The sequence below is a fragment of the Branchiostoma lanceolatum genome, chromosome 9, assembly GCF_035083965.1.
Source record: "Branchiostoma lanceolatum isolate klBraLanc5 chromosome 9, klBraLanc5.hap2, whole genome shotgun sequence".
In the NCBI taxonomy this organism is placed as follows: Eukaryota; Metazoa; Chordata; class Leptocardii; order Amphioxiformes; family Branchiostomatidae; genus Branchiostoma; species Branchiostoma lanceolatum.
The window spans coordinates 4,481,773-4,503,167 of NC_089730.1; the positions used below are offsets into that span (position 1 = coordinate 4,481,773).

The 21,395-nt window shown below is 44.1% G+C and overlaps 1 protein-coding gene across 1 annotated transcript in view; it reads right to left on the minus strand.

Annotated features, from left to right (window-relative positions):
- Positions 1-140: 140 nt before the first annotated feature.
- The window catches only part of LOC136442208 (neurogenic locus notch homolog protein 1-like), a 37,518-nt gene continuing 16,263 nt past the window's right edge, over positions 141-21,395 (minus strand). The window contains exons 5-31 of the mRNA XM_066438951.1: positions 20,391-20,513; positions 17,974-18,207; positions 17,046-17,846; positions 16,761-16,871; positions 16,222-16,400; positions 15,722-15,881; positions 15,365-15,598; positions 14,786-14,938; positions 13,194-13,422; positions 12,414-12,615; positions 12,096-12,249; positions 11,401-11,718; positions 10,603-10,940; positions 10,112-10,415; positions 9,837-9,892; positions 9,307-9,494; positions 8,543-8,745; positions 7,790-7,958; positions 7,184-7,335; positions 6,247-6,484; positions 5,616-5,733; positions 5,008-5,215; positions 4,488-4,637; positions 3,904-4,055; positions 3,452-3,599; positions 3,060-3,157; positions 141-2,718 (exon numbers count right to left, since the gene is read on the minus strand). Coding sequence (XP_066295048.1) covers positions 1,315-2,718; positions 3,060-3,157; positions 3,452-3,599; positions 3,904-4,055; positions 4,488-4,637; positions 5,008-5,215; positions 5,616-5,733; positions 6,247-6,484; positions 7,184-7,335; positions 7,790-7,958; positions 8,543-8,745; positions 9,307-9,494; positions 9,837-9,892; positions 10,112-10,415; positions 10,603-10,940; positions 11,401-11,718; positions 12,096-12,249; positions 12,414-12,615; positions 13,194-13,422; positions 14,786-14,938; positions 15,365-15,598; positions 15,722-15,881; positions 16,222-16,400; positions 16,761-16,871; positions 17,046-17,846; positions 17,974-18,207; positions 20,391-20,513 — 6,824 coding nt within the window. The 3' untranslated portion in view covers positions 141-1,314. The remainder of the gene's footprint in view (positions 2,719-3,059; positions 3,158-3,451; positions 3,600-3,903; positions 4,056-4,487; positions 4,638-5,007; positions 5,216-5,615; positions 5,734-6,246; positions 6,485-7,183; positions 7,336-7,789; positions 7,959-8,542; positions 8,746-9,306; positions 9,495-9,836; positions 9,893-10,111; positions 10,416-10,602; positions 10,941-11,400; positions 11,719-12,095; positions 12,250-12,413; positions 12,616-13,193; positions 13,423-14,785; positions 14,939-15,364; positions 15,599-15,721; positions 15,882-16,221; positions 16,401-16,760; positions 16,872-17,045; positions 17,847-17,973; positions 18,208-20,390; positions 20,514-21,395) is intronic.

Genomic DNA, 21,395 nt, shown 5'->3' on the forward strand with positions numbered 1-21,395 from the left:
ATTAATCATACCTGCTTGTTGGTAAATTTTACTGACCCTTAACTATCTACTTGAAGATAATTAATTTCTAGCACTTTCTAGTGCTAGATAATTAATTTCTAGCACTTTCTAGAGAACACAAGAGAAGCAACAACACAGTGTTACGAATAGTGACCCTTTTTTATTTATATCTGTCGACTGGTAGAAATTAGTATACAGTTGGTCGATTGTTTCTGATCCGCTAAAACTAATGAAATTACAGAAACTGGAATAAGTTGTTAAGTACAAAAGGTCACTTAGAACTAAAATATTCTCTATAAAAAATACTGAAAGGTACAGTAAATATATGAGTACATGTACAGATGTTGGCTAAGGTAAGCGATCATTCGAATCCAAGCATACAGAAAAGAGAACTGATGATAATACACATGTACAGCCTTTTTTTGTCAAACCATAAAAATCAGATATCAAAGCTCGAGGCTTTGAACGTTCCACAAAAGCTTTCTCTCATACAAGGGAAGCTAAAACGCAATCGGCAGTGTGCTAAAAAAAATCTCCCATCTTTGGTAGTTGGTATCCGAGAAATAAAACTTTTAAGAAATTGTGCACCTTGTTAAAACATGTAGCCCCCGATAAAAATAAGGAAGCGCTGGATTGGAAGCACGCATTCTTTAAATTTCAACTCTATGAGAACAGCACTTAGCACCTATGAAAATCACCCAAAACTTTCATTAGCTATTGCTCTCTTGTAAAATTTTCCTCTCACATACTTTCACATGATTCTGTCATGATTTTTAAACCTCTTTTACAAAACTCGACTCTATAACATCATGATTCGTCGCTAGAAACTTCAGCGCTTACAACCAGTTAAAATTTACTGTGGTTTTTCTGCATACAACCCTTATAATCCCACCGCATGGCAAGACTTAAAATAAAAGATCCTTATATATACACATCAAAATAACTTTCAAACTCCATGACAGGTAGTACTCCCCAACCTGTAACCACCAGTGCTGTACAATCTACTACTGGAAACAGTTCGTCAGTCTCACATGTATCAACGTAGAGATAAGAAGTATGGAAGGCAACACAAAATGTACATATAATAAATAAGAGATAGTTTCACGTTTCTATGGTTAATAATGTCTGTCCTCCACGTTGAAAGTAAACGAAAGACCATAAGAACTAAGGCAGCCCTTGGACATGTATTATACTTGTTACATTTCCTACCCAAGTTTTTAGGTTTCTAGGTAAATACCTCTGGCACGATATCAGTACAAAAATATTTTACACATTTCTCTCTGCGTTGTACAATCTTATTAAGTAACCAGTATACTAGATGAAGACAGGCAACGCGCTGTGGCCACCTTGTCTCGTGTTTTGTGTCTCCGGAATGTAAGGTTGGCGTTGGCTCTGCGCAGCCGGCGGACTGGAGATCCCGTCCGACCAGTCCGACGTCGCAGAGTGCGGTGACGAACTGGACCACTGGTCGGGGGAGTCGGGGGACGGGGTCAGGTAATTTTCGGGCACGATAGTCTCTGCGTGGCTCAGGTAGTGCGTGGGGGTGCACTCGTGGCTGTGCGGGTTCCCGTGGCTGTGCTGCGAGGGCGGGGTGGGCAGCTGTTCGGCCGGGTTGGAGAACTGCGCGCACGAGCCCTGAGGTAGGACAGTCTGGTGGGGGTGCGGCAGCTCGCCCGGGGGGATGACGTTGAGTGGAATGCCCGGGTCGTGCATGCGCCCGCCCATGGGGCTGTTGCCATGCGGGTTGTGTTGGTCGTGGTACATCCGGTGGTTGTTGTGGTGCTGCTGTGCCAGCTGTTGTTGCTTCGCGCTGGAAGACGACGAGAGCGCCTGGAAGGCGGCCATCTGTGCGGGGGACCCGCCGGTGATGCTCCCGTGGCTGTGAGGTGGTGAGAGCAGCCCGGACGGCGGGCTCTGGCTCTGCTGTGGCATGTGGTTCATGCCACCGTGCGACATGTGCATGCGGGGAGAGAACTGGGTGTAGTGGTGGTTCCGGGAGTCCAGCGAGGCGAGCCAGTCACTCGGCACGCTGACCGGCGGGTCCAGGTGAAGACCCAACCCTGTCTCCCCTCCTCGCAGAGTGGACTGGTCCTGGTGGGAGTTGGAATCGGCGGTGTGGTGGGAGAGACGCATCGGTTGCCCATTAGTGAAAGAGAACGAGTTGACGACTTGAGGCGTGCTGGTGAGAGCGACGGACTCCACGCCGTGCAGGTTGGGGTGAGACATCGCCAAATGCTGGCTACTGACGCCGTACATAGAATTCGGCGGTGGCGTCTCCCCGGTGTTGTACCCATGCGGCGAACCGCCCAGAGAGCCATCCGGAGAGAGCGCCGTGGAATCCATGTGCCGCGGCATTGTCCCCGTCCCTTCCAGCTTCTTCTTCCGGCGCATCTTGGAGGCGTCTGCGCGGGCTATCGTGTGATGCTGCATGCCTTTACTTGGTCTCTTAGGCTTGGCCCTCTGCTGCTTGGTGGTTGGCCCGTTCATGAAGTGGTGTCCGCCGAAGTTGCTCTGGCAGTTTGCGGCCTGCGAGGGACTGCGGACCAGGTTGTACTCGTCCAGTAGCTTGACGATGTCGGAGTGCATGCGTTCCTGCGCGATGTCGCGGGGAAGCCTGTCCATGTGGTCGGTGATATCGCGGTTAGCGTAGTGGTCCAAGAGGATCTTGGCAGCCTGGAAGCTGCCTTCTCTGGCAGCCAGGAACAGTGGGGTCTCCTCCTGCAAGAAGAAACATTTCATTTAATTTCTTGTATATCTTTCTGTTGGTCATACTTTATATCTTTGGATTTCAACAAGTCTATACATATACCAAAAAAGTATTCTGAATTTCATGTAGCCATTGATATGTTTGACTCTTGAAGTAAGCTAACATTCGTTGAAAATTTCCTCAAATTTAAAGATTTCAAATGCTTGCCCCACTTTTTTCAGAGTGTCCTAGAAAATTCAACTTCTGATTTTACTTTAAATTCTAGGCAAGGACATACTAGTCAAACCCCTGAACTTTCAGCTGAAGATATTCGTAACATCTCAGCCAATAGACCTTGAACTTTGCTCCTTACCTTATTGTCCTGTACATCCTTGTTGACCCCGTGGCTAAGCAGGCTGATGACGGCTTCCTCATTGTTAGTGGCTGCAGCCCAGTGCAAAGCTGATTTCCCTGGAAATAAAAGAAATACAACACTTCAATATCAGGCTTGCTAAGACCAAAGAGGACCATAGAAGTATGGATGGTAACGAATAGTACAAGATCACACCACTGAAATAGCTTTCCACCTTTGTTTTCATGTTATACATTAGCAAACATTATGATTTCTCATGTACAAAACTGAAAAATTCATGTTTGTGAAAAAATACACTACTCCGAAGCTCCTTGGTTTTGTTCTTAGCTTACAAGTTAACCTGGTGGTTGAGCAAATGAAGCATGAAGTCATGTTTTATAGTTGTGGCTTACCGTTATCGTCACAAGCATTTGCATCAGCGTGTGAGTTCAGTAGTTCTTCCACCACACCCTCCACAGCCAGACGTGCGGCCAGTATCAGTGGCGTGGTGCCGTCATTGGTCCTTGCATCCAAGTCGGTCGCTCTATTACGCAGCAGTATCTAAAAGATAAGACAAAATTTTCTTTGTCTATAAAGTGGCAATTTTACAACCCATTTTAATGATAGCAACAAAAGCATTCCGAATTTGGTGGCATTTCTCAAGCTCTGTTCAAAACAATCAAAGCAAGAAAGTCTGAAACCCCACATGTAAAGTTGTTGAATGGAAACGGAATTTCTTGAGTCTTCAAACCTTCAGAATTCTGTTGATGGTTAACAAAACTAGCAATGTGGTTTCCATGTTTGATGCTACATTCTTACCTCACACAGAAAATACTTTTCCAACAATTAAGTGTAATTAACTAACCTGGAAAACTCCCTGGGCATCAGAAGCGATTGCAGCATGTAGGGGCGTCCTGCCAGTGTTGTCTCGAGCGTTGGCGTCAGCTCCCGCGTCGAGTAGTCGCTTGGCACGGTCAGCACGAGCATAGCGGGCTGCCAGGTGAAGCGATGTCTCTCCTACAAAACATCCAAGAAGACGTTCAAGTTATGAGCTTGACAAGAAATATGTACCACAGACCAATTCTGCATAGTGTCTGCTTTTAGGGATAAGCTGAACTTGACAACCATCATTTAGCAACATGACTTTGACCTATCAGTAAACTTTCAAATTTTTCAGCAAAATAAAAGTGTATGTTGACCAAGTTTCAGCTCACTCATAAGCCCTTCTCTGTCAGACTGTTTTGTCTGTTTGCACATTGAATACTTTCATTCTTAGTCCCTTTATATTTCCATGTAGATCTGAAATAATTCTTGCAAGAGGGACAGATTTGAAGCCCTTGTATGTTCTGTTCTGTCAGTCTGGGCGTTGAAAACTTTTATTTTATTTTATTCCAGTGTAAACCTGTAGCAATTTTAGCAAGAGGGACAGACTTGTCCTTGTATCCTTACCTGTTCTGTCAGTCTGTGCATTGATGTTTGCCCCCTGCATCAGTAAGTCAGTGATCACGTTGGCAGATTCGTCCTCCCCATCCTCCTGATCTTCTACATACTCCAGGCCTCCACCTCGGAACGACGCCAACATCAGGGGGGTCAGGCCATCTGGGAACAGAGTAAAATTGGAGTTAACGATCTGGGAACAGGGTGACAGCAGAGGCTAAGTGTGGCATGATGAAGTTCAATGTCTATCTACAACTTTCTAAACATCTGAAATACTGAGAGCTTGCTCTATAAATCCATAGAAAATGCCAATACTAGTGATTATGATTGTCAAGGTGTTAGATGACAGTGTTTATTCTATTTCATTTTTCTATTATTTATTCTTTTTAATCCACTACCATATACATACACAGACATTGACTTGTGTAATAAAAAAGATGCATTTCACTGGTTTCAAAGCTATATTCTTTCCTAGATGTAGATTTTTGTGACACTGCTGTTTATTCTAATGGTTTAAGCAAGAAGTGCTCACCAGGTCCTCTAACATTAACATCGACGGAGCATGGGTCAGCCTCTCCCTCCGTCTGTGGCGGAGTGAGCGCAACCTGCGCCAGGCACGCGGGGTTACGGATGTCCGCTGCGTGCAGGTGCTGCTGCGTCCACTGTCGGTGATCCGTGTCGTCGTAATCCGACAGGGTCTGATCCGCCGTGGCATCGCCGCCCGGTGTGGGCTGTTGGGTCTGATGAGATAAAAATAACACAGTTCCACTTTAGTTTGTCATCTTAGTAATGCATACAACAAGGAGGAGAAAAACAACAGGCTAAAGGTTACAATGTAACAACTTCCTGTTCCAGAATGTTCCTAACACATTAAGGGCATTCATAGTTGAAGATTTCTCATCTAAACACAGAGAAAACACAACATTTTGAAATCTTGGCTAAACTCTGCACAAGGGAAGAAGAAGACAAGAACTAAGTATAAGGATTTAGAGACTTTCTGTTCAGGTATGTTTTTAAAATCTCAAACCAGAAGCTACACATAAAATGCTGCTTAACACTTCATTACAGGAAAAAAAGCATTATATTTTGTAAACTGCCTTTTACTTTGCTTTCAAAACAGGTCAGGTAAATTCTTCCCACCTTCATGCGTTTTGCCTCCGGTGGTACCATGTCGTCTTCCCAGGCAGAAGAGTCGCGAACAGTCTCGTTATCATTGTCGTCAACGTTAGCAGTTGCGCCTTGGGGTGGTGTGAAGCTCCTAAAAACAAGAGTAATTCACGTTAGTTTATTCCAGTCACAAAATAGGTATAACATTAGCTTTTGCGTCACGTCATAACTTACCAAGATGTCATCAACGTCTAATGTCTGTAGTTTTAACAACCAGTCTTGAGCACATGTTACAGATACGTGGACAACTGGTCTGTATAAACTGTTAGTGACTAATACAAGGAAAAACAGTCACGGGCCACTACCTAGCACAACAGACATGTGATACATCGTGTACAGCAACCATGGACCACCCATTTTACAGCAACAAGTTATTCTAACGGTTGTTCAATTTTAGAAAACAAAACTGCAAGATCATGACGACAGAGCCTAGGAAGAACAAAGTCATGGGTAGTGAATATTTGAGTGTTTGCCTCTGTTGTAGTCAGTTTCTTGCAGCTCCTTTCTACTTTTAAAATGTCTTCAAATCTAGGAAATAGATAGATTCTCTTTAGCAGGCCACTGTGCACACAGAAAAACAAGAATCCATCTTGTGCAAACTTACTTCATCCCGACCTCCTGACCGACCGGGTCGCGGCGGCGGGTGGACCGGCGGGCGTCCTTCCTGCTGTCCTTGGTCAGCTTGAAGCCCTCGGGGTACCAGAGCTGACCGCTCTCTCGCCGCCGCTTGGTGGTCATCAGGACCCCGAGGCCCACCATGACCAGGAGTATCCCCACGGCCGCCACCACCACGTACAGAGGGTTGAACTTTTGCGTCGTCGGAGGTTCCGGGTCATCACCGCCTGTAACACGACACCCGGGTTAGTACGCTGTGAGGAAAACTGGTCCAATCTAGTTCTAACCAACAGGAAAACATCCCCACACTAACAAGTCCTACAGGATTCCCATAGAACACTGGCACGCATTCACACATCAGTGTCCAAGGGCTTACTACGATTTTGGGACTCCTAACGTCACATGCAGACAGTAATCAAAACATACACCTTCTGACACATCTTAAAATAAGCTATGCAGTGCGGTACCCGTTCAATCCTATCCTGGAACAGTGTTACTGAATACACTTACACTAAGTCAACCATATCATTGTGATAACAAGATGATATCGTACACCAAAACTTGGTAATATCATAATCCCCAACTCTTACGTATATATGGTAACAAAATACATGGCTAGAATCTGCCAAATCTTTTTGACATCAGAACTTAAAATTAGTTCTCTACTAAAAATATATAAACAAACTATAAAGACAAAAAAAAAACCAGTAAAGCCTGTACAAATGGCCACCTTTACGTAAGGGCCACCCGACCAATATGACCACTTTTTTGTGGTTCTTTAGATGATTTTTCCAGTAACACAAGCATTAAAAATCCTGTCTATTGTGACCACCTGTCCACATTTCATCGGTCCCCTGAGTGGTCTTCTTGGGCAGGTTTGACTGTAGTAAATGTAGTAAAACTAATACACAAGGATGACCCCTTACTGTAGAGTGACTTGACAGGATAGTCCAGCTGTGACAGTCCGTTGTGTAGAAACAAGGCGGCCAGGAAATCCGCTGCCTCCTTCGCAGTCTCGAAACAGTCGTTGTGCACTCTGTAGCACTTACTGTTGTCCATCTCCAAGTAGACTATTGACCTGTGGAAAAAGAAAGCAAAAACATTTGAAAACTGTTGCTAGTTGTGGAGTCACGTTTGCTGTTGAAATTTAAAACTTCAGTCTTATGAACTGAACTGCTTTTGAGCTATATAAAAAAAAGATTTAGACTTTTTTCTTTTTTCTCGTTTTGTTGTTACTTGCGTCATTAAATGTAACCTGTGCTTAAATGCTTACTTGACTTACGTAATCACTCTGCTTCTAAAAAAAAAGAACCCTTTCTGTTTCATCTTTCTTGAAACTGAGTAGGTTTTCCAAAAAGAGCTTTTTTCTGCATACTTGTTATGTGCAGGTAGACATCAGAAATACCCACCCAGCTTCAATGTTACCAACACTCACTTACACATTCAGGTAGTAGTTTTTCAACCCCTGTATGTTACTATGAGGAACTGCTAAAGAGAGCTACGCTCAAATGAAAACAGAAAATCCAACCTACCCTTGGACTTCAGCCTCTGTCGCTCGCCTGTAGCGACTCAGAGCCCTCAAGACAGAGCGAATCGCTCGGTTACTGAGAGTCTCGTCAACCTCCTCACCGTACCACGGGTACACCATGTCGTTTCCTTCGTCATCCTCCTTAATGGACACTGAGGTTCTCAAGATGATGCCTGGGAACAAGACAGAAAAAAATCTGTTAGGAACTGTTGTCAAGGAGTTAAAAAAAATGTAAGGAACTGTCTTTGAGTAGCTACAAGCATGCAAGGAACTGTGTTAAAAAGCTTACTCAACAGATTTTAGGAACTGTTATCAAGAAGCTAAAGACATCTAAGGAACTGTTGTCAAGAAGCTAAAAACATCTAAGGAACTGTTGTCAAGAAGCTAAAAATATCTAAGGAACTGTTGTCAAGAAGCTAAAAACATCTAAGGAACTGTTGTCAAGAAGCTAAAAACGTCTAAGGAACTGTTGTCAAGAAGCTAAAAACGTTTAAGAAACTGTAACTTGGCCAACCTTAGACAAAACATGATGCCTCGTGCAGAGGTTCAACACTAAAAGACAAATAAAGCTCCACCGTACTTAGGAATTCCAGCTCTATGTCACCATCCAAAATGGCGAATACAATCCCTTACAACATGTTCGAGCTGGGATCGGAAACCCACCCCCTGAATCTACGGAATTTGGATCCAAATGACGAGTGAAGGCACGGAATCGCTAATATCATTACAAGGGTTAAAAATTGAAGGAGAGACTCACTTAACATCCTGAGGAAGGAGCCTGAGTTGTTGAGCAGGACTGAGGGCGGCGCCGCCACAATCATCACCAGATATCCCTTCGCTGTGACCGCGGGGTACTCCTCCTCGCAGTCTCCGCCGTCGTAACCGCACTCCTGGTTGTTACATCCACTGTCGCACTTCCCGTTTCGGAAGAAGTTTTCGCAGTACGAGTTGTATATGGGGCTGGGGATGAAAAACGAGGGGTTTAGTACACCATCGGACAGGCTCCCTTGGAAATCAGTAACATAGTGAACTGAAGGGACCACCCAAAGATTCATAATAGTATACGTAAATAGTTTCATGAGGTTGGTAAATACTGGATTAACCTTCTTCCTGCTGCTTAACTCTGTAAGCAATAGGGAATTGGTTGCCAAACGGCTACTTCAGCGTGCTAAGGGTTAAGGACGCTGTTGGATGTTAAAATGGGGCTATCTGAGTTGAAGACTTGTCAGTAGTCAATCTGAATTTTTCACACTTTTAGGTAGAAGCAATACCTAAGGGGTGCGTGCTGAAAGAATGAGAGCGTAGTACTCCTGTCTAGAAAACCTTCTTATAATGAAATTGACATTTCATCAAAAATACATCCAAATCTTAAACGGTACAGCTAGGAAAAAGTGCTAATGACAAAATTTGTCCAGTGTAGGTTATTTTCTATGAGAGAGCAGAGACAGATGGCATGCATCTTAAGGGAGGGGTCCTCCTTGGAATGAACAACGTGGCGGTATGGAGATTTCCCACACTTACTTGCAAGTGGGGTTTTCCTCGCAGTCCCGACCATCATAGAAGCACTCCTCGGTGTTGCACTGCTTGTCGCAGACTCCGTCGCCGAAGTACTGCCAGCACTGGAGCGAGGAGGTGCAGTTGGCCCAGGGTTCGATCCCCAGGGTACAGTCCGTACCGTCCCAGTCACACTCGTGGATGTTACACTCTAGCTACAGAACAAAACAAACATCAACAATGTAAATATTTCTTTGTTCAACTTCAATATTTTTATGTATGAAAAGGAGTAGTCTGTGAAGGTTTTGCACAATCCAAGTTGACCAAACTTTGGCTGATATTTGTCATTTTTTCATTTACAGAGTACACTTCTAACTCAACAAGTTACTCTACAGTGGGTTCACCACAGTTGGTAAAATTTGCCCAAAATCTGGCCAAAAATGTTAACATACAAACTTTAGCAGCCTTACTACTTGAATTAAGAAGTGCCTTGAGAATCATTGTAAGGAGCGTTACCATAGAGAGTACAGAATTAAGACAGAAAAGTCAAGACTTACGTCACAGATCCCATTTCTTGCCTTTCTAGCACAACTGTCCAGGGGACAACTTGGCTCTGAAAACAACAAAATAACAAATGTCAACTTCTTGCACCAAAAACTTTTTGTGGGGACTGCTTTGCCACAAACTTAAAATCACTTGTGTTTGTGACTTTCCATTAGTGTACAGTAAGTGACTATAGCACTGTCACTAACCTAAAACCTTACCATTAAAATAAATGACCACGAACTTAAATATTTACAGTAGTCATACAATGACTAAGGAGAATACTAACCTATATGTGGAGGAATCATGGTCACACCAGGTCCGGGGGTTATATTGGGAATGTAGATTTCGCAGACGAGTCCGTTGTAATCCTCGGGACACATGCAGCGGTAGGAGTCCATCCCCGTCTGCTGACACTCCCCGTTGTTATAACACGGCAGATTGAAGCAGGGGTTGGTCTCGTGGAACTGGCACGCGTCGCCGGCGTAGTTTCTCGTACAGGAGCACTGGAAGCCGCCGTCTTCGTACAGGCACTGTCCTCCATTCTTACACTCCAGGTCACAGACCAACTCACAGTTGACTCCGCCAAAACCCTGGAGAGGACGAAAGAAAATGTCAGCAAAAAGAACTGCTCAGAGAATATTATCAACATCTGCTTGGAGAATAAGGAACTAGAGCAGAAGATTTATAATACGAGAATCCCACCCAGATCATCAGGGGAAGTCTCTAACATTAGAAGTCTTATTTTTGGGTTGGGAAGGATTTTGACTTATCACTCACCGGTCCACAGTCACAGACATAGTTGTTCCCGCTCTGCGAGCAAACCCCACCGTTCTGGCACGGGTCGGACTCGCAGGAGTCCACGGTCCGCTCACAGCGCCCGCCGGTGTACCCAGGCTTACAGTCACAGCTGTAGTCGTTCTCCAGCTGCACGCAGTCCAATGTGCCCTCCGCGTCGCACGGGTTGGACAGACACTCGTTCACGTCGCCCTCGCACCGCTGACCCACGTAACCCGGGCGACAGTTGCAGATGTACTCGCCGATCCCGTCCTGGCAAGTTCCGTCGTGGTAGCAGGCGCCCGGGAAGCAGTTGTCGTTGTTGATCTCACAAAGAAGTCCTAGAGAGAGAAAGGTGTGTTTAATTGTGTGTCTCACTCTTATAGAAGGAGTGTGTTTGTATGATGCATTGTTTTAGCTACAGATGAATTGTTACTATTGGTAGCATCTACTAGCATAATCCCACCAGGGTACATTATCCCGCCACCCTGAAAAGATACATTCAAACAGATCTCCAACCAAACGCTCCCCAGTATAATGCACTCCTGTATATCTAAACTGTGCATACCTGGGGGGGTGCTGTACTAGAGATTTCTCAAACCCACTCTTTTTTCAAAGTGGCGGATTTATACAACCCGACAGATTAATGTTAATGGAGGTTACTTTTCCTTAATTCTGTCTCCTGGCTTGAAGATGTATGGCCTCAGGCTCTCCGGCATATGAAAGCAAGAGATTGTGTAACACAGGCAAGAGATAGTGTAACACAGGCTAGAGGTTCTTTAGAAGGTAACCGAGACTCACCTTGGGTTCCGGGAGGACAGGAGCACCTGTACTCGTTCACCATGTCAATACACGTCCCTCCGTTCTGACACGGGTTGGAGATGCACTCGTTGATCTCCTGCTCGCAGTTCACGCCTTGGTACCCGGGGCTACACGCGCAGGTGTATGTGCCCAGCCCGTCCTGACACACGGCGCCGTTCTGGCACGGCGAGGACGCACACTCGTCAATCTCCTCCGAACAGTAGCTGCCACGGTACCCGGCGGCACAGTTGCAGTTGTGGCTATTACCAGTGTCCACACAGCTGCCACCGTTCTGACACAAATCAGCCAAAAGAACGCCTGGAAAATAAAACCCAAAAGTTCAAAAACTGACCTAAAACTTAACTGAGACTTATTAGACTAAGTCTGGGAGAACTAAGAACACATGAAACCTTAGTCTAAAAGACTTGTGTCACCTAAGTTGTACACACACATATATATTTCTGTTTTCTTTCTCTTTCAGAGGCTGGGCACTGATTTTCAGGGAGGCCATGAGTACATGTCTACAAACAATACATACAAGGCAAAAATAGATCTGTGCATCAAACACCAAAATCGATTCCATGTTCCAATTCACTTGTTTTGTGCTGTATTTTTCTTGTACTTTTCCCTCAATTCCTGTGGTAATATCCAATATAGAAATATCTCTACAACTAAGCAATTTGAAAAATCCTTACTTCTCTCCGAAGCAGCAGCGACACACGACACTTTGGTCATGTCGCAGGTCAGTCCCGTCCACTCGTCCTCGCACAGGCACTCGTAACGGTCACCTGACTGCGTGCACGTTCCGCTATTGCTACAAGGATCCGAAGCACAAAGGTCCTTCTGGCTCTGTAACAATATTGAATTCAAAAAGTTAGGAAACAGACAAGCTTGGTTGCTGCATTGTTGAATCTCAAACAAACAATATAACACTGACAAAACACCATTTCAGTCATAGTCCAAAAACAATATCTCCATTTTACGGAGGCAACAAGAACAAGAAAGAGTCCCACCTGGCAGGTCACTCCCTCGTAGCCGTAGGTACAGATACAGGAGAAGTAGCCAGTCTGGTCTACGCACGTCGCGCCGTTCTGGCACGGGTTGGAGTCGCACTCGTTTATCTCGTGTTGGCAGTTCGAACCAGTGAAGCCCGAGGGACAATGGCAGCTGAAGGTGTTGATGCCATCGATACAGGTACCACCACTAAAGCATGAGCTGCAAAAGAGGAATTAATAGTTAAAATCAATGTTTTACTTCAGGTTTCCCATAAGTTAACAAACAAATTACAGTCTCTTTCAAACATAGACAAAAAAAAAGAGTAAAACTGAATTTCATAAAGATGCAGAAAGGTTGGGGATTCCATAAATTCGTAAAATTAGCCACCTCTAGAACTGTACACTAAACAAAGACACCATCATATACAGATAGGAAATTTGCTCTTTTTTAGAACTATGTAAAACTTTGGTAACAAGATAATGTGTTAAAGGGATTGGCTTCAAACGTAAGTGGCTTTTAATATTGTAAGTGACTAGAGCTGCATAATATTTGTGTGTAATTTTCCACCTGTTACCAGTGGTATAGTCATCATGATAATCAGTATCACTTGAGGAAGAATTTGTTACTGAAGTTTGTTTGTTTTTGAGATATACACACAGACTGTAGGCGAATGTGTTTTAAGTACTTGAAGCTAGTTCTTGTCTATTTTCTCATTGTGCTAAACGCTTAACCATCTGTGGATGCAGACCGCATCTCTTGCATATAGGAAAATGCCGTGAATTCCGCCAGCGCCATACCTAGAGGTGCAGTCATCCTTGTTTGTCTGGCAGTTAATTCCGGTGAAACCAGGAACGCAGTCGCAGGCATAGCCGTTCACCGCGTCAATGCACGTTCCTCCATTCTGGCAAGGGTTTGAGTAACATTCGTTGATGTCTTCTTCGCAATTGGTGCCCCCGAAGCCAGGCATACAGGAACAGGTGTAGCTGTTGATGCCGTCGTTACACGTTCCACCATTATGGCACGGGTCTGGAAGAAAGTAAAAAATAAAACATGAATTTCTAAAATGTGTAAAACACTATTAACAACGGTGAAAATGTTTTCAGTTCCGGCTTCCTTTCTAATTAAAAGTTGCACGGAGCCATCTGCTGGGGAAAAGCCTTTCACGCATGTTCCGAATTGCTGCCATACTTTTCCACAAACATCAAAGGCCAACAAATTTGTACCTGTCAAAGCATATCAGGACTGCCTCAAGTTTTCCAACAGGCCTCTCCGTATAAACAAGGTGCATATTCATACCACGGACAGCTAACATTTCATGAATAGTTCTGTCTTAATTGTTCAAGTTCTGTGGATACTTGGATACACGATTCAGTCCATTAGATAACATACCAATTTTAAAAAGCTAGTCTTTCTCGACATAAAAACAACATACAATTTGAATACACAATAAAAGTTAGATAGCTTTTTACCATCTATCTATTCAAGTTGACTGAATGTAGTAAATGATAAGTAAGAAATGCCAATGGCTTTATAATAGTTTTCTAGAAGTTGGCAGGTAGGAGCTATTTAAGAACAGGTAGGCATTGTAGGCAGCTCTATGTGTTGGATGTGAGGAGTGGTTCCACACTGCTGACTTCACTGACAAAGAATGTGGCGTTCTCACACCATTGTGCGCTAGTGAGGCATTCGTTGCCTTCAGCCATGAGAAGTTGTGAAACGGCCGCGGTTCCGAAGTTATTCAGGAGAAATGAGGCGTACGTCCCAACGCTGACCGTGCCTTTAGTGTCGAACGGAATGGGAGGCATTTCCCGCTTATAGCGACAGACCGCGCCGCAGAAATCCTCCCCGTGCCAATTCCATAGGAAGTGCGACAGTGAGTGATAGATCTAACCAATCTTCTGGGCTGTTAATTCCTGAAATATCTGCGGACAGCCAGAAAAGGGCCATCCTGGGGTCGTAGGTTGGCCATATCATCCACATATGGGATATCTGTACTGTGATACATGCCATTTCCTTTCCTAACAGCCCGTCCTAACTTTGGCCACATCAGAAGTCAGACTAAGTGTCTTTGTGGTAAGCATTTAAGTCAGAGAATGCTTTTGACAAGACTCAAAGAGCAAGGTCCAAACTATGTTACAAAAAGTGTGCGTTAACACAGCAGAAATTGCTATCAAAAAAAAAGGAGCAACTGAATTCAGATTGAGAACAATGAATCAACAAATGTGTCTAAGTCTTACCCAGTTTTAGACTGAATTGAATTTCTTGCCCGTATACTCTGAAAATGTCTTTTTTTGGATGATTTGGATGAATTGGGCATATTTGTTATCCCTTGAGTATGAAAGGCTAACTAATATCTTTAAGTAAAAGAGTGTGCACTTGAAGTACTTACCAGGATCGCAGTCATCGATATTGACCGAGCAGAGCTCTCCAGCGAAGCCCGTGAGACAGTCGCAGCGGAAGTCGCCCTCCCGGTTCACGCAGGGCGCGCCGTTCTTACACGGGTTGGACTGGCACTCGTTAATGTCATCGGCACATGTCTCACCTAACCATACAAAAATATCAAACACTTTAACTTCCACTTTCAACAGCTTTGACACAATAAGCAATTGAAGAAAAGACAAAGTCAGCATTGAAGGTGTTAACAGAAAAATAAGAGATACTCGAACAGATTCTAAGGTAAAGCAACTTTAAAGTTGCGATAGAACACAGAAGAAACTTCATAGATAGGCATATACTGCACACATTCAAGGTACTGAAAAGTATTCAGTTACCGAATAAAAACAAGGCATTCTTACAGACAAGAGTTGTACTAGCTCAGAAAAAATGCATTCTTTCTTTAATCACATGAACTCCTGAAGTGTGGATCTAGACCAAATCTTAGACGAAAAATAAGTCACTAACAGGTAGGGACGTAACCCTGAAGATCTGTATAGAGGGAATGTTAAGAAAAGGGAACCAGCTAGTTTACCTTCAAACCCTTCGGCACAGTCACACGTGAAGGTTTGGTAGTCCATGGAGGGAAGACAGGTACCCGAGTTAGCACAGGGGTTGGGGTTGCACGGTGCTAGCTCTGTCTGGCAGTTGGATCCCACGTAGGGAAGGTCGCATTGACACTGGTAGTTGTTGACTCCATCCAGACACTGTCCGCCGTTCTGACAGGGGTTGCTGCCACATTCGTCCGTGTTGATTTGGCAGTTCACGCCTGTGGAAACAAATTTCATTAATTTACATATTGAGATTTACCACATTTGTGGAAGCATTAGCATAACTCATTTTTTCAAGATGTCAACCCACAACATAGACAACGTCATCAAGCAAACATTACCTTCGTAGCCGGGGAGACACCGGCATTGGTACCTCCCGATGCCGTCGTCACACTGTCCCTCGTGCTGGCAGGGGTTGGACGCGCACTCGTCGATGTTCACGTCACAGTTCTTCCCTTCGTAACCGTTCTCGCAGGTACAGGTGTAGTCATTGATCCCATCCTATAAAAGGGATGAAAAAACAAGATTTGAACGGTTTATCTAGCTTCTTCTAAATGCTTTTTACCACTTGGAGCCAGAGTTTCCCAATAGGCTCTAAGGATTAACAATAACCTGGTAGCCTTGTCAATCAATTTACATGCTGTTCTAGTGTCTGGTATGTGGAAAAAACAACAGTGGCAGTGTATGTGTGGCATGTACATGTAATTACCAGGAAAACAGGATGTTCCCTGGGCGTCCCCTGTGAAATGAGGGCTCTATATATTCCTTGTTTTTTAGTGTAGGGCATCCAGAAGACGCCCTGACACCATGCTAGCTAATAGTTTGTACAGAAGATTCTTACCTGGCAGGTGCCGTGACCACAGGGACTGCTCTCACACTCGTTCACATTAGAGTAGCACAGCAGGTCATGGTACCCAGGCGGACACTCGCAGCTGAACGCGTTGACCAGGTCGTGACAGATCCCGCCGTTGTGGCACGGAGAGGAGTCGCACTCGTCGATCTCACGCTGACAATTTTGACCTGAAAAAGATGTTTCCAATATCAATGTCAGCTGGAAAATACTGTTTTGTATGCCAACAGTAAGGTCAGCATTAGGTCAGAAAACAACCATTCTTACCAGAACAAATTCAAGTAATGAACTACAAAGTTAACTGATAGCTGCTTATGTTGAGGACCACTGTCTAAGCATAGAGAGAAAGGTATTTTGAAAACTTTAGAAAGTGACTATGGTCCAATCATTACACCATTGCAAGATGGGGAAATTTGGCTAATATCTGATTTCTAAAAAAACTCTTTTTCTTACAATCTCACATCAAATATGGGACTGCATGACTTCCACAGTTGTCCATGAATAAGAGTTATCATAGAGCGAATTCTTACCTTCGTAGCCCCCGTCACAAACACAGGTGTAGTCGTTCAAGCCGTCCTGACAGACACCGTGGACACAGAGGTTCCCTGTGCAGTCATCGTGATTCACCTCACAGTTGGACCCTACACATCGGGAGGGAAAAATCAGTAAGATCATAATACTCTAAGCAATCTCACACCATGCCACGAATAGACCAGAAAGAATTATCAAAAGTATGATTGGCAAGTCTCAAGGTTTTACATAAGCACAAAGTTATATTTTATCTGTAGTATGAACTGAGAGAAGATGAAATTTACCTGATGTTCCAGCCAAGCAGTTACAGCGATATCCATTAACAAGATCCTCGCATGTGCCGCCATTTTGACAGGGATCGCTGTCACACTCATCTACTGGGGACTCACACAAGGGACCGTTGTAACCCGGGTCGCACGAACACGTGAACGAAGCTACGCCGTCCACGCATGTGCCGTGCTGGCACTGGTTAGACTGGCAGTCGTCAATGTTTATATCACAGTCTGTACCGGTAAAGCCTTCCAAGCACGTGCAAGTGTACGCAGTCACCAAGTCCGTGCAGTGCGCCCCGTTGAGGCACGGTCCGCTCGCACACTCGTTGATATTGACCTCGCAGGCCGTGCCCTCGAAGCCCGGGTCACACTCGCACTCGTACTTGTTGATCCCGTCGCGACAGAGCCCGTTGAGGCACGGAGAGCTGGCACACTCGTCAACGTCGGTCTCGCAGAGGTCCCCGACGAATCCCGGCATACAGGCGCAGCGGAACTCGCCGATGTCGTCGATACACGTGCCCTGGTTCTGGCACGGGTTGGACGCGCACTCGTTGATGTTCACCTCGCAGCGATCGCCTGTGAACCCGTCAGTGCACGTGCAGGTGAAGGAACCGGGCACGTTTTCACACTGTCCGTTGTGCTCGCAGGGGTTCTCGCCCAGCCCACATTCGTTGATGTCCTGCATACACAGCGCCCCTTCGTAACCGTCGGGGCAGGTACAGATAGGGTCGCCGTTTACAGGGTTGGTGTCACAGATGGCACCCTCGTTGCAGGGACTACTCTCACAAGCATCATCAAGATGGCACAATAGACCTATGTAATAAAAACAACAACAAAATTCAGAATCAGCTTTCATTCTACATCAGCAAGTGCTTATATACTGGTTGTGTACAAAAAACTTTTGAAACCCCAAACTGTAGTAAGATAATAAAAAACGCACCTGTTTTCCCAGGGGCACATTCGCACATAAAGAACCCAACGCGGTCGTGACAGGTAGCGCCGTTGAAGCACGCTGCCGAGGCGCAGTCATCGAAGTTCTCGCTGCAGTCGTCGCCGATCCACCCGTTCACGCAGACACAGTTGTAACCCCCCGGTGTGTTGTGGCACGTTCCGCTGTTCAAGCAGATGTTGGGGGACTGCATGCATTCATCTACATCTTCGTTGCAGTATCGACCTGTATATTGGAAAACAAATTTGTAATGTTTAATTCTTCAATATCAAAAACATGTTCTGCACAATATGTGTTACTCAGTTACTCACAACTTTATTCAGCACCAAGAAGTGGTGTTCAGGCCTTGTTTTGAGCAACCTCATTTAAAATACTCTAGAAAACTACTGATCTTGACTATATGGAAAACATTACCTTAAGTTTGTTTTGGGCAAAGGACATTGAACTTAAAGTATGTAAAGAAAAATGGTATTTCTTGAGCTCCAATAGATCTTTGTTCTTTATTCTAATCTATTAAGATATAAGAAAATTTGAGAAACTTCTCCAGTGAAGTCACCAGTTGTTTCAAATCACGTAAACTAACCAGAAAGTTTAAACTGTAGAAACTCTAGTCTCTCTTGGGGTAGCTGACCAGACTTTGCCTACCCAATCAACTACTCCTATCAGCTCGTAGCCCTAGTGCAGGGTTGGCTGTCAACAACAAGGTCAGAGGTTAGGGGATACAGACAGGTCAACCCTGGCACCACCTTATGCCAGGGGAACACTCCCTCACACAAGAGACTTCTACCAACCCAGCGCTGTCACAATCAACTATCAGCACATACTGAGACACGCTCCAATGACTCTTAACTTACTTTGATTGTCCCTGGTCTTATGACTACCACTTGACCAGGGCCAACACACAGAGGACTGGATATGACAGGAGGGAAAATTGGCCAATAACTTGGCGCTGACCCCAGGACAATGAGGTCAACTGTGGAACTGAATGGCCCATGCCTCCCATAACAATGTCATATGGGGTGCATTTTTGAAAAATAACTGTCAAAAGTGAGGAAAGCAATTTTTGACTTGAGGTTCCAAAGGACCAGCCTTGTAGTTCAACTATCAAAGTGGAAGTTACAAAATTGTATGATATGTCTTATCTTATTTCAATACATTTCATCTATTGCTTGGAAGTATGAATTTAGCTGGAATGAAAATAGTTGCTGAAATAGATTAAAAGCTTTTGCTTTTTTTCAAAGCTAGATAAAGTTTTCCTTGAAAGTTTAGAAGGCATAGACTACATTTTTTGCTGGCTTTCTCTGAAAATACTGTAAGGTTATGTGACTGGTTCACAACTATTTTAATGTAGATAAAATTTGCCCATGTTTCCGATTGTAACAAATTTCTACATTATTTAGATGTTCAAACACACAAGAAAAGACAACTCTTTCACAGAAACACATTCAGATCTCTGTAGGATTTTCCTTTAGCAGAAAGGATTAACAAATGCCCCCCTCCCTGCCCCTTAGGTGACTCATGTAGCGGAGGCCTGCCAGGAGGTGATGAATGCCTCGCACCTGTTCAAAAGCCATAGCCATGAACCTCACTTCAAGGGTTAAACCCCTTGGTAACCCCCAGTCACCCTCTCTGGCCATTATTTTCTTCAACCTGTCACAGCCAGGGGTTGCTCAAATTGAATCTGATGCCTTTCCTACTGAGCCAATTTGGGCCGGGAGAGACTCCAACTGTCACCGGACGCACTTCCCGTGAAGGGAGGTCGGGCCCAATTTCAACTTGGGGCAGCGAAACACTTTCAACAACGCCACAACGACAGAAACTGCCCGCTCCATAACTCTACCTAATGGCTCCCAAAGCGAAGGTCTGAATAATTGGAGTCATTTCAAAGTTCCAGTGGCCGAGTTGATGCCCGTGTCACCTAAATGGCACCTGATGGAATGCCTTAATGTCGTGTTGGCCATGCATACGTTTGCCAGCGACATTTTTGGTGTTTCGGGAAACGCTTATTAGCCATAGCTGTACACGATACAGCTGTTGTCTTGACAGAAAGAATTTTCAAACAATGTTCAACAGTCTCTTGTTGTTTTTACCAACTTATAAATTTTCTTTAGAAAGGTAATTTATTGTATCATGTACAACATAGAGACACTGTTTAAAAAGTTGTATACCGTTTCCATGCTTGTAATGTGAAACCTGCAGTTTAAAAGGAGGCAGCAAGGGGGAGCTCTGGAGGAACACCATTTTTTTAAAGCATCAGCCGGTGTCAAAACCAATAATCATAAAAATTGTACATGGCTTTTTTGGTGCAATCTTTTACTACCAAATTTAAGTCACAAGCACACAAGACAATACAGAGAACATAAAACAAAACTTTCTACTAAAGAAATACAAAGGAAAAGCCTTCTTACCTTGCCACTGACTGGAACATGTGCAGGTGTACTCGTTTACCCCGTCTACACAATCAGCTCCGTTCTCACACAGATGGCTCACACAGTCGTCTACGTTTACTTCGCAGTCGTCACCAGTAAAACCTGAAAATAAAAACACAAGTTTGTAAATATACACAACAAGACTCTTAACTAGAACTTCATAATGTCGAAGAAGAGTAATCATAAACAATAATATCTACCTGCTTTTACAAGCAGAATTTCCTGCTATTGTTATATTAACCTTTTTCCTGCTGCCTAACCCCATAACCAATACGAATTTGAAGCCAAGCAGCTAGCTAAGCAGGCTGAAATTTTTTTTTAAATGTATATTTTTTCTCTCTTCAAAACCAATGCTACTCTAAATTCTTCTTCAGTTTGTCAACATCCAAGCCTACCAGTACAAAATCAATACACAAGCATGGCTTTCCAATGTACTAATTAGTGCGTCAGACAAGTATCTCTGTCCATGACAATTGAGAGGACGGTTCTTCAATTTGTAGTGTCTAATGGACCCAGAGTGGTTCTAATAGGGGCTCAGTTCAACAATGTGACCTCTAGGGATGACCCCTTGATAAGAATTTACTGGATGCCAAAACAGATAGCTACATAGCTACATATCCTGGACCCTACGCAGACATGAAGATGAAAAAAATGCATTGTTTATAAACGTATACTGTATTCGTTTCTAGTCATGTAATTTTGAGAAGGAATACTGTGTATTTGTTATCATGATTGACTCTATTGATCATTCATTAGTGAACAGAATGATATTAACTAATTAAGATTGACAAGCTGTTGACTTTGTAAGATGTAAACCATGTGGACATGGGGATCATAGAGAGCATCTGGGGAAAATCAAGGTTTCAGGGGACACAAAATATGCCAATAATAGAGAAGTTGTGTAGTGGCAAAAACACTGCATCCTACAATTCATTTCAATGAAAGTTATCATCAAACCAAATCAAACACATAATAGTCCATCCC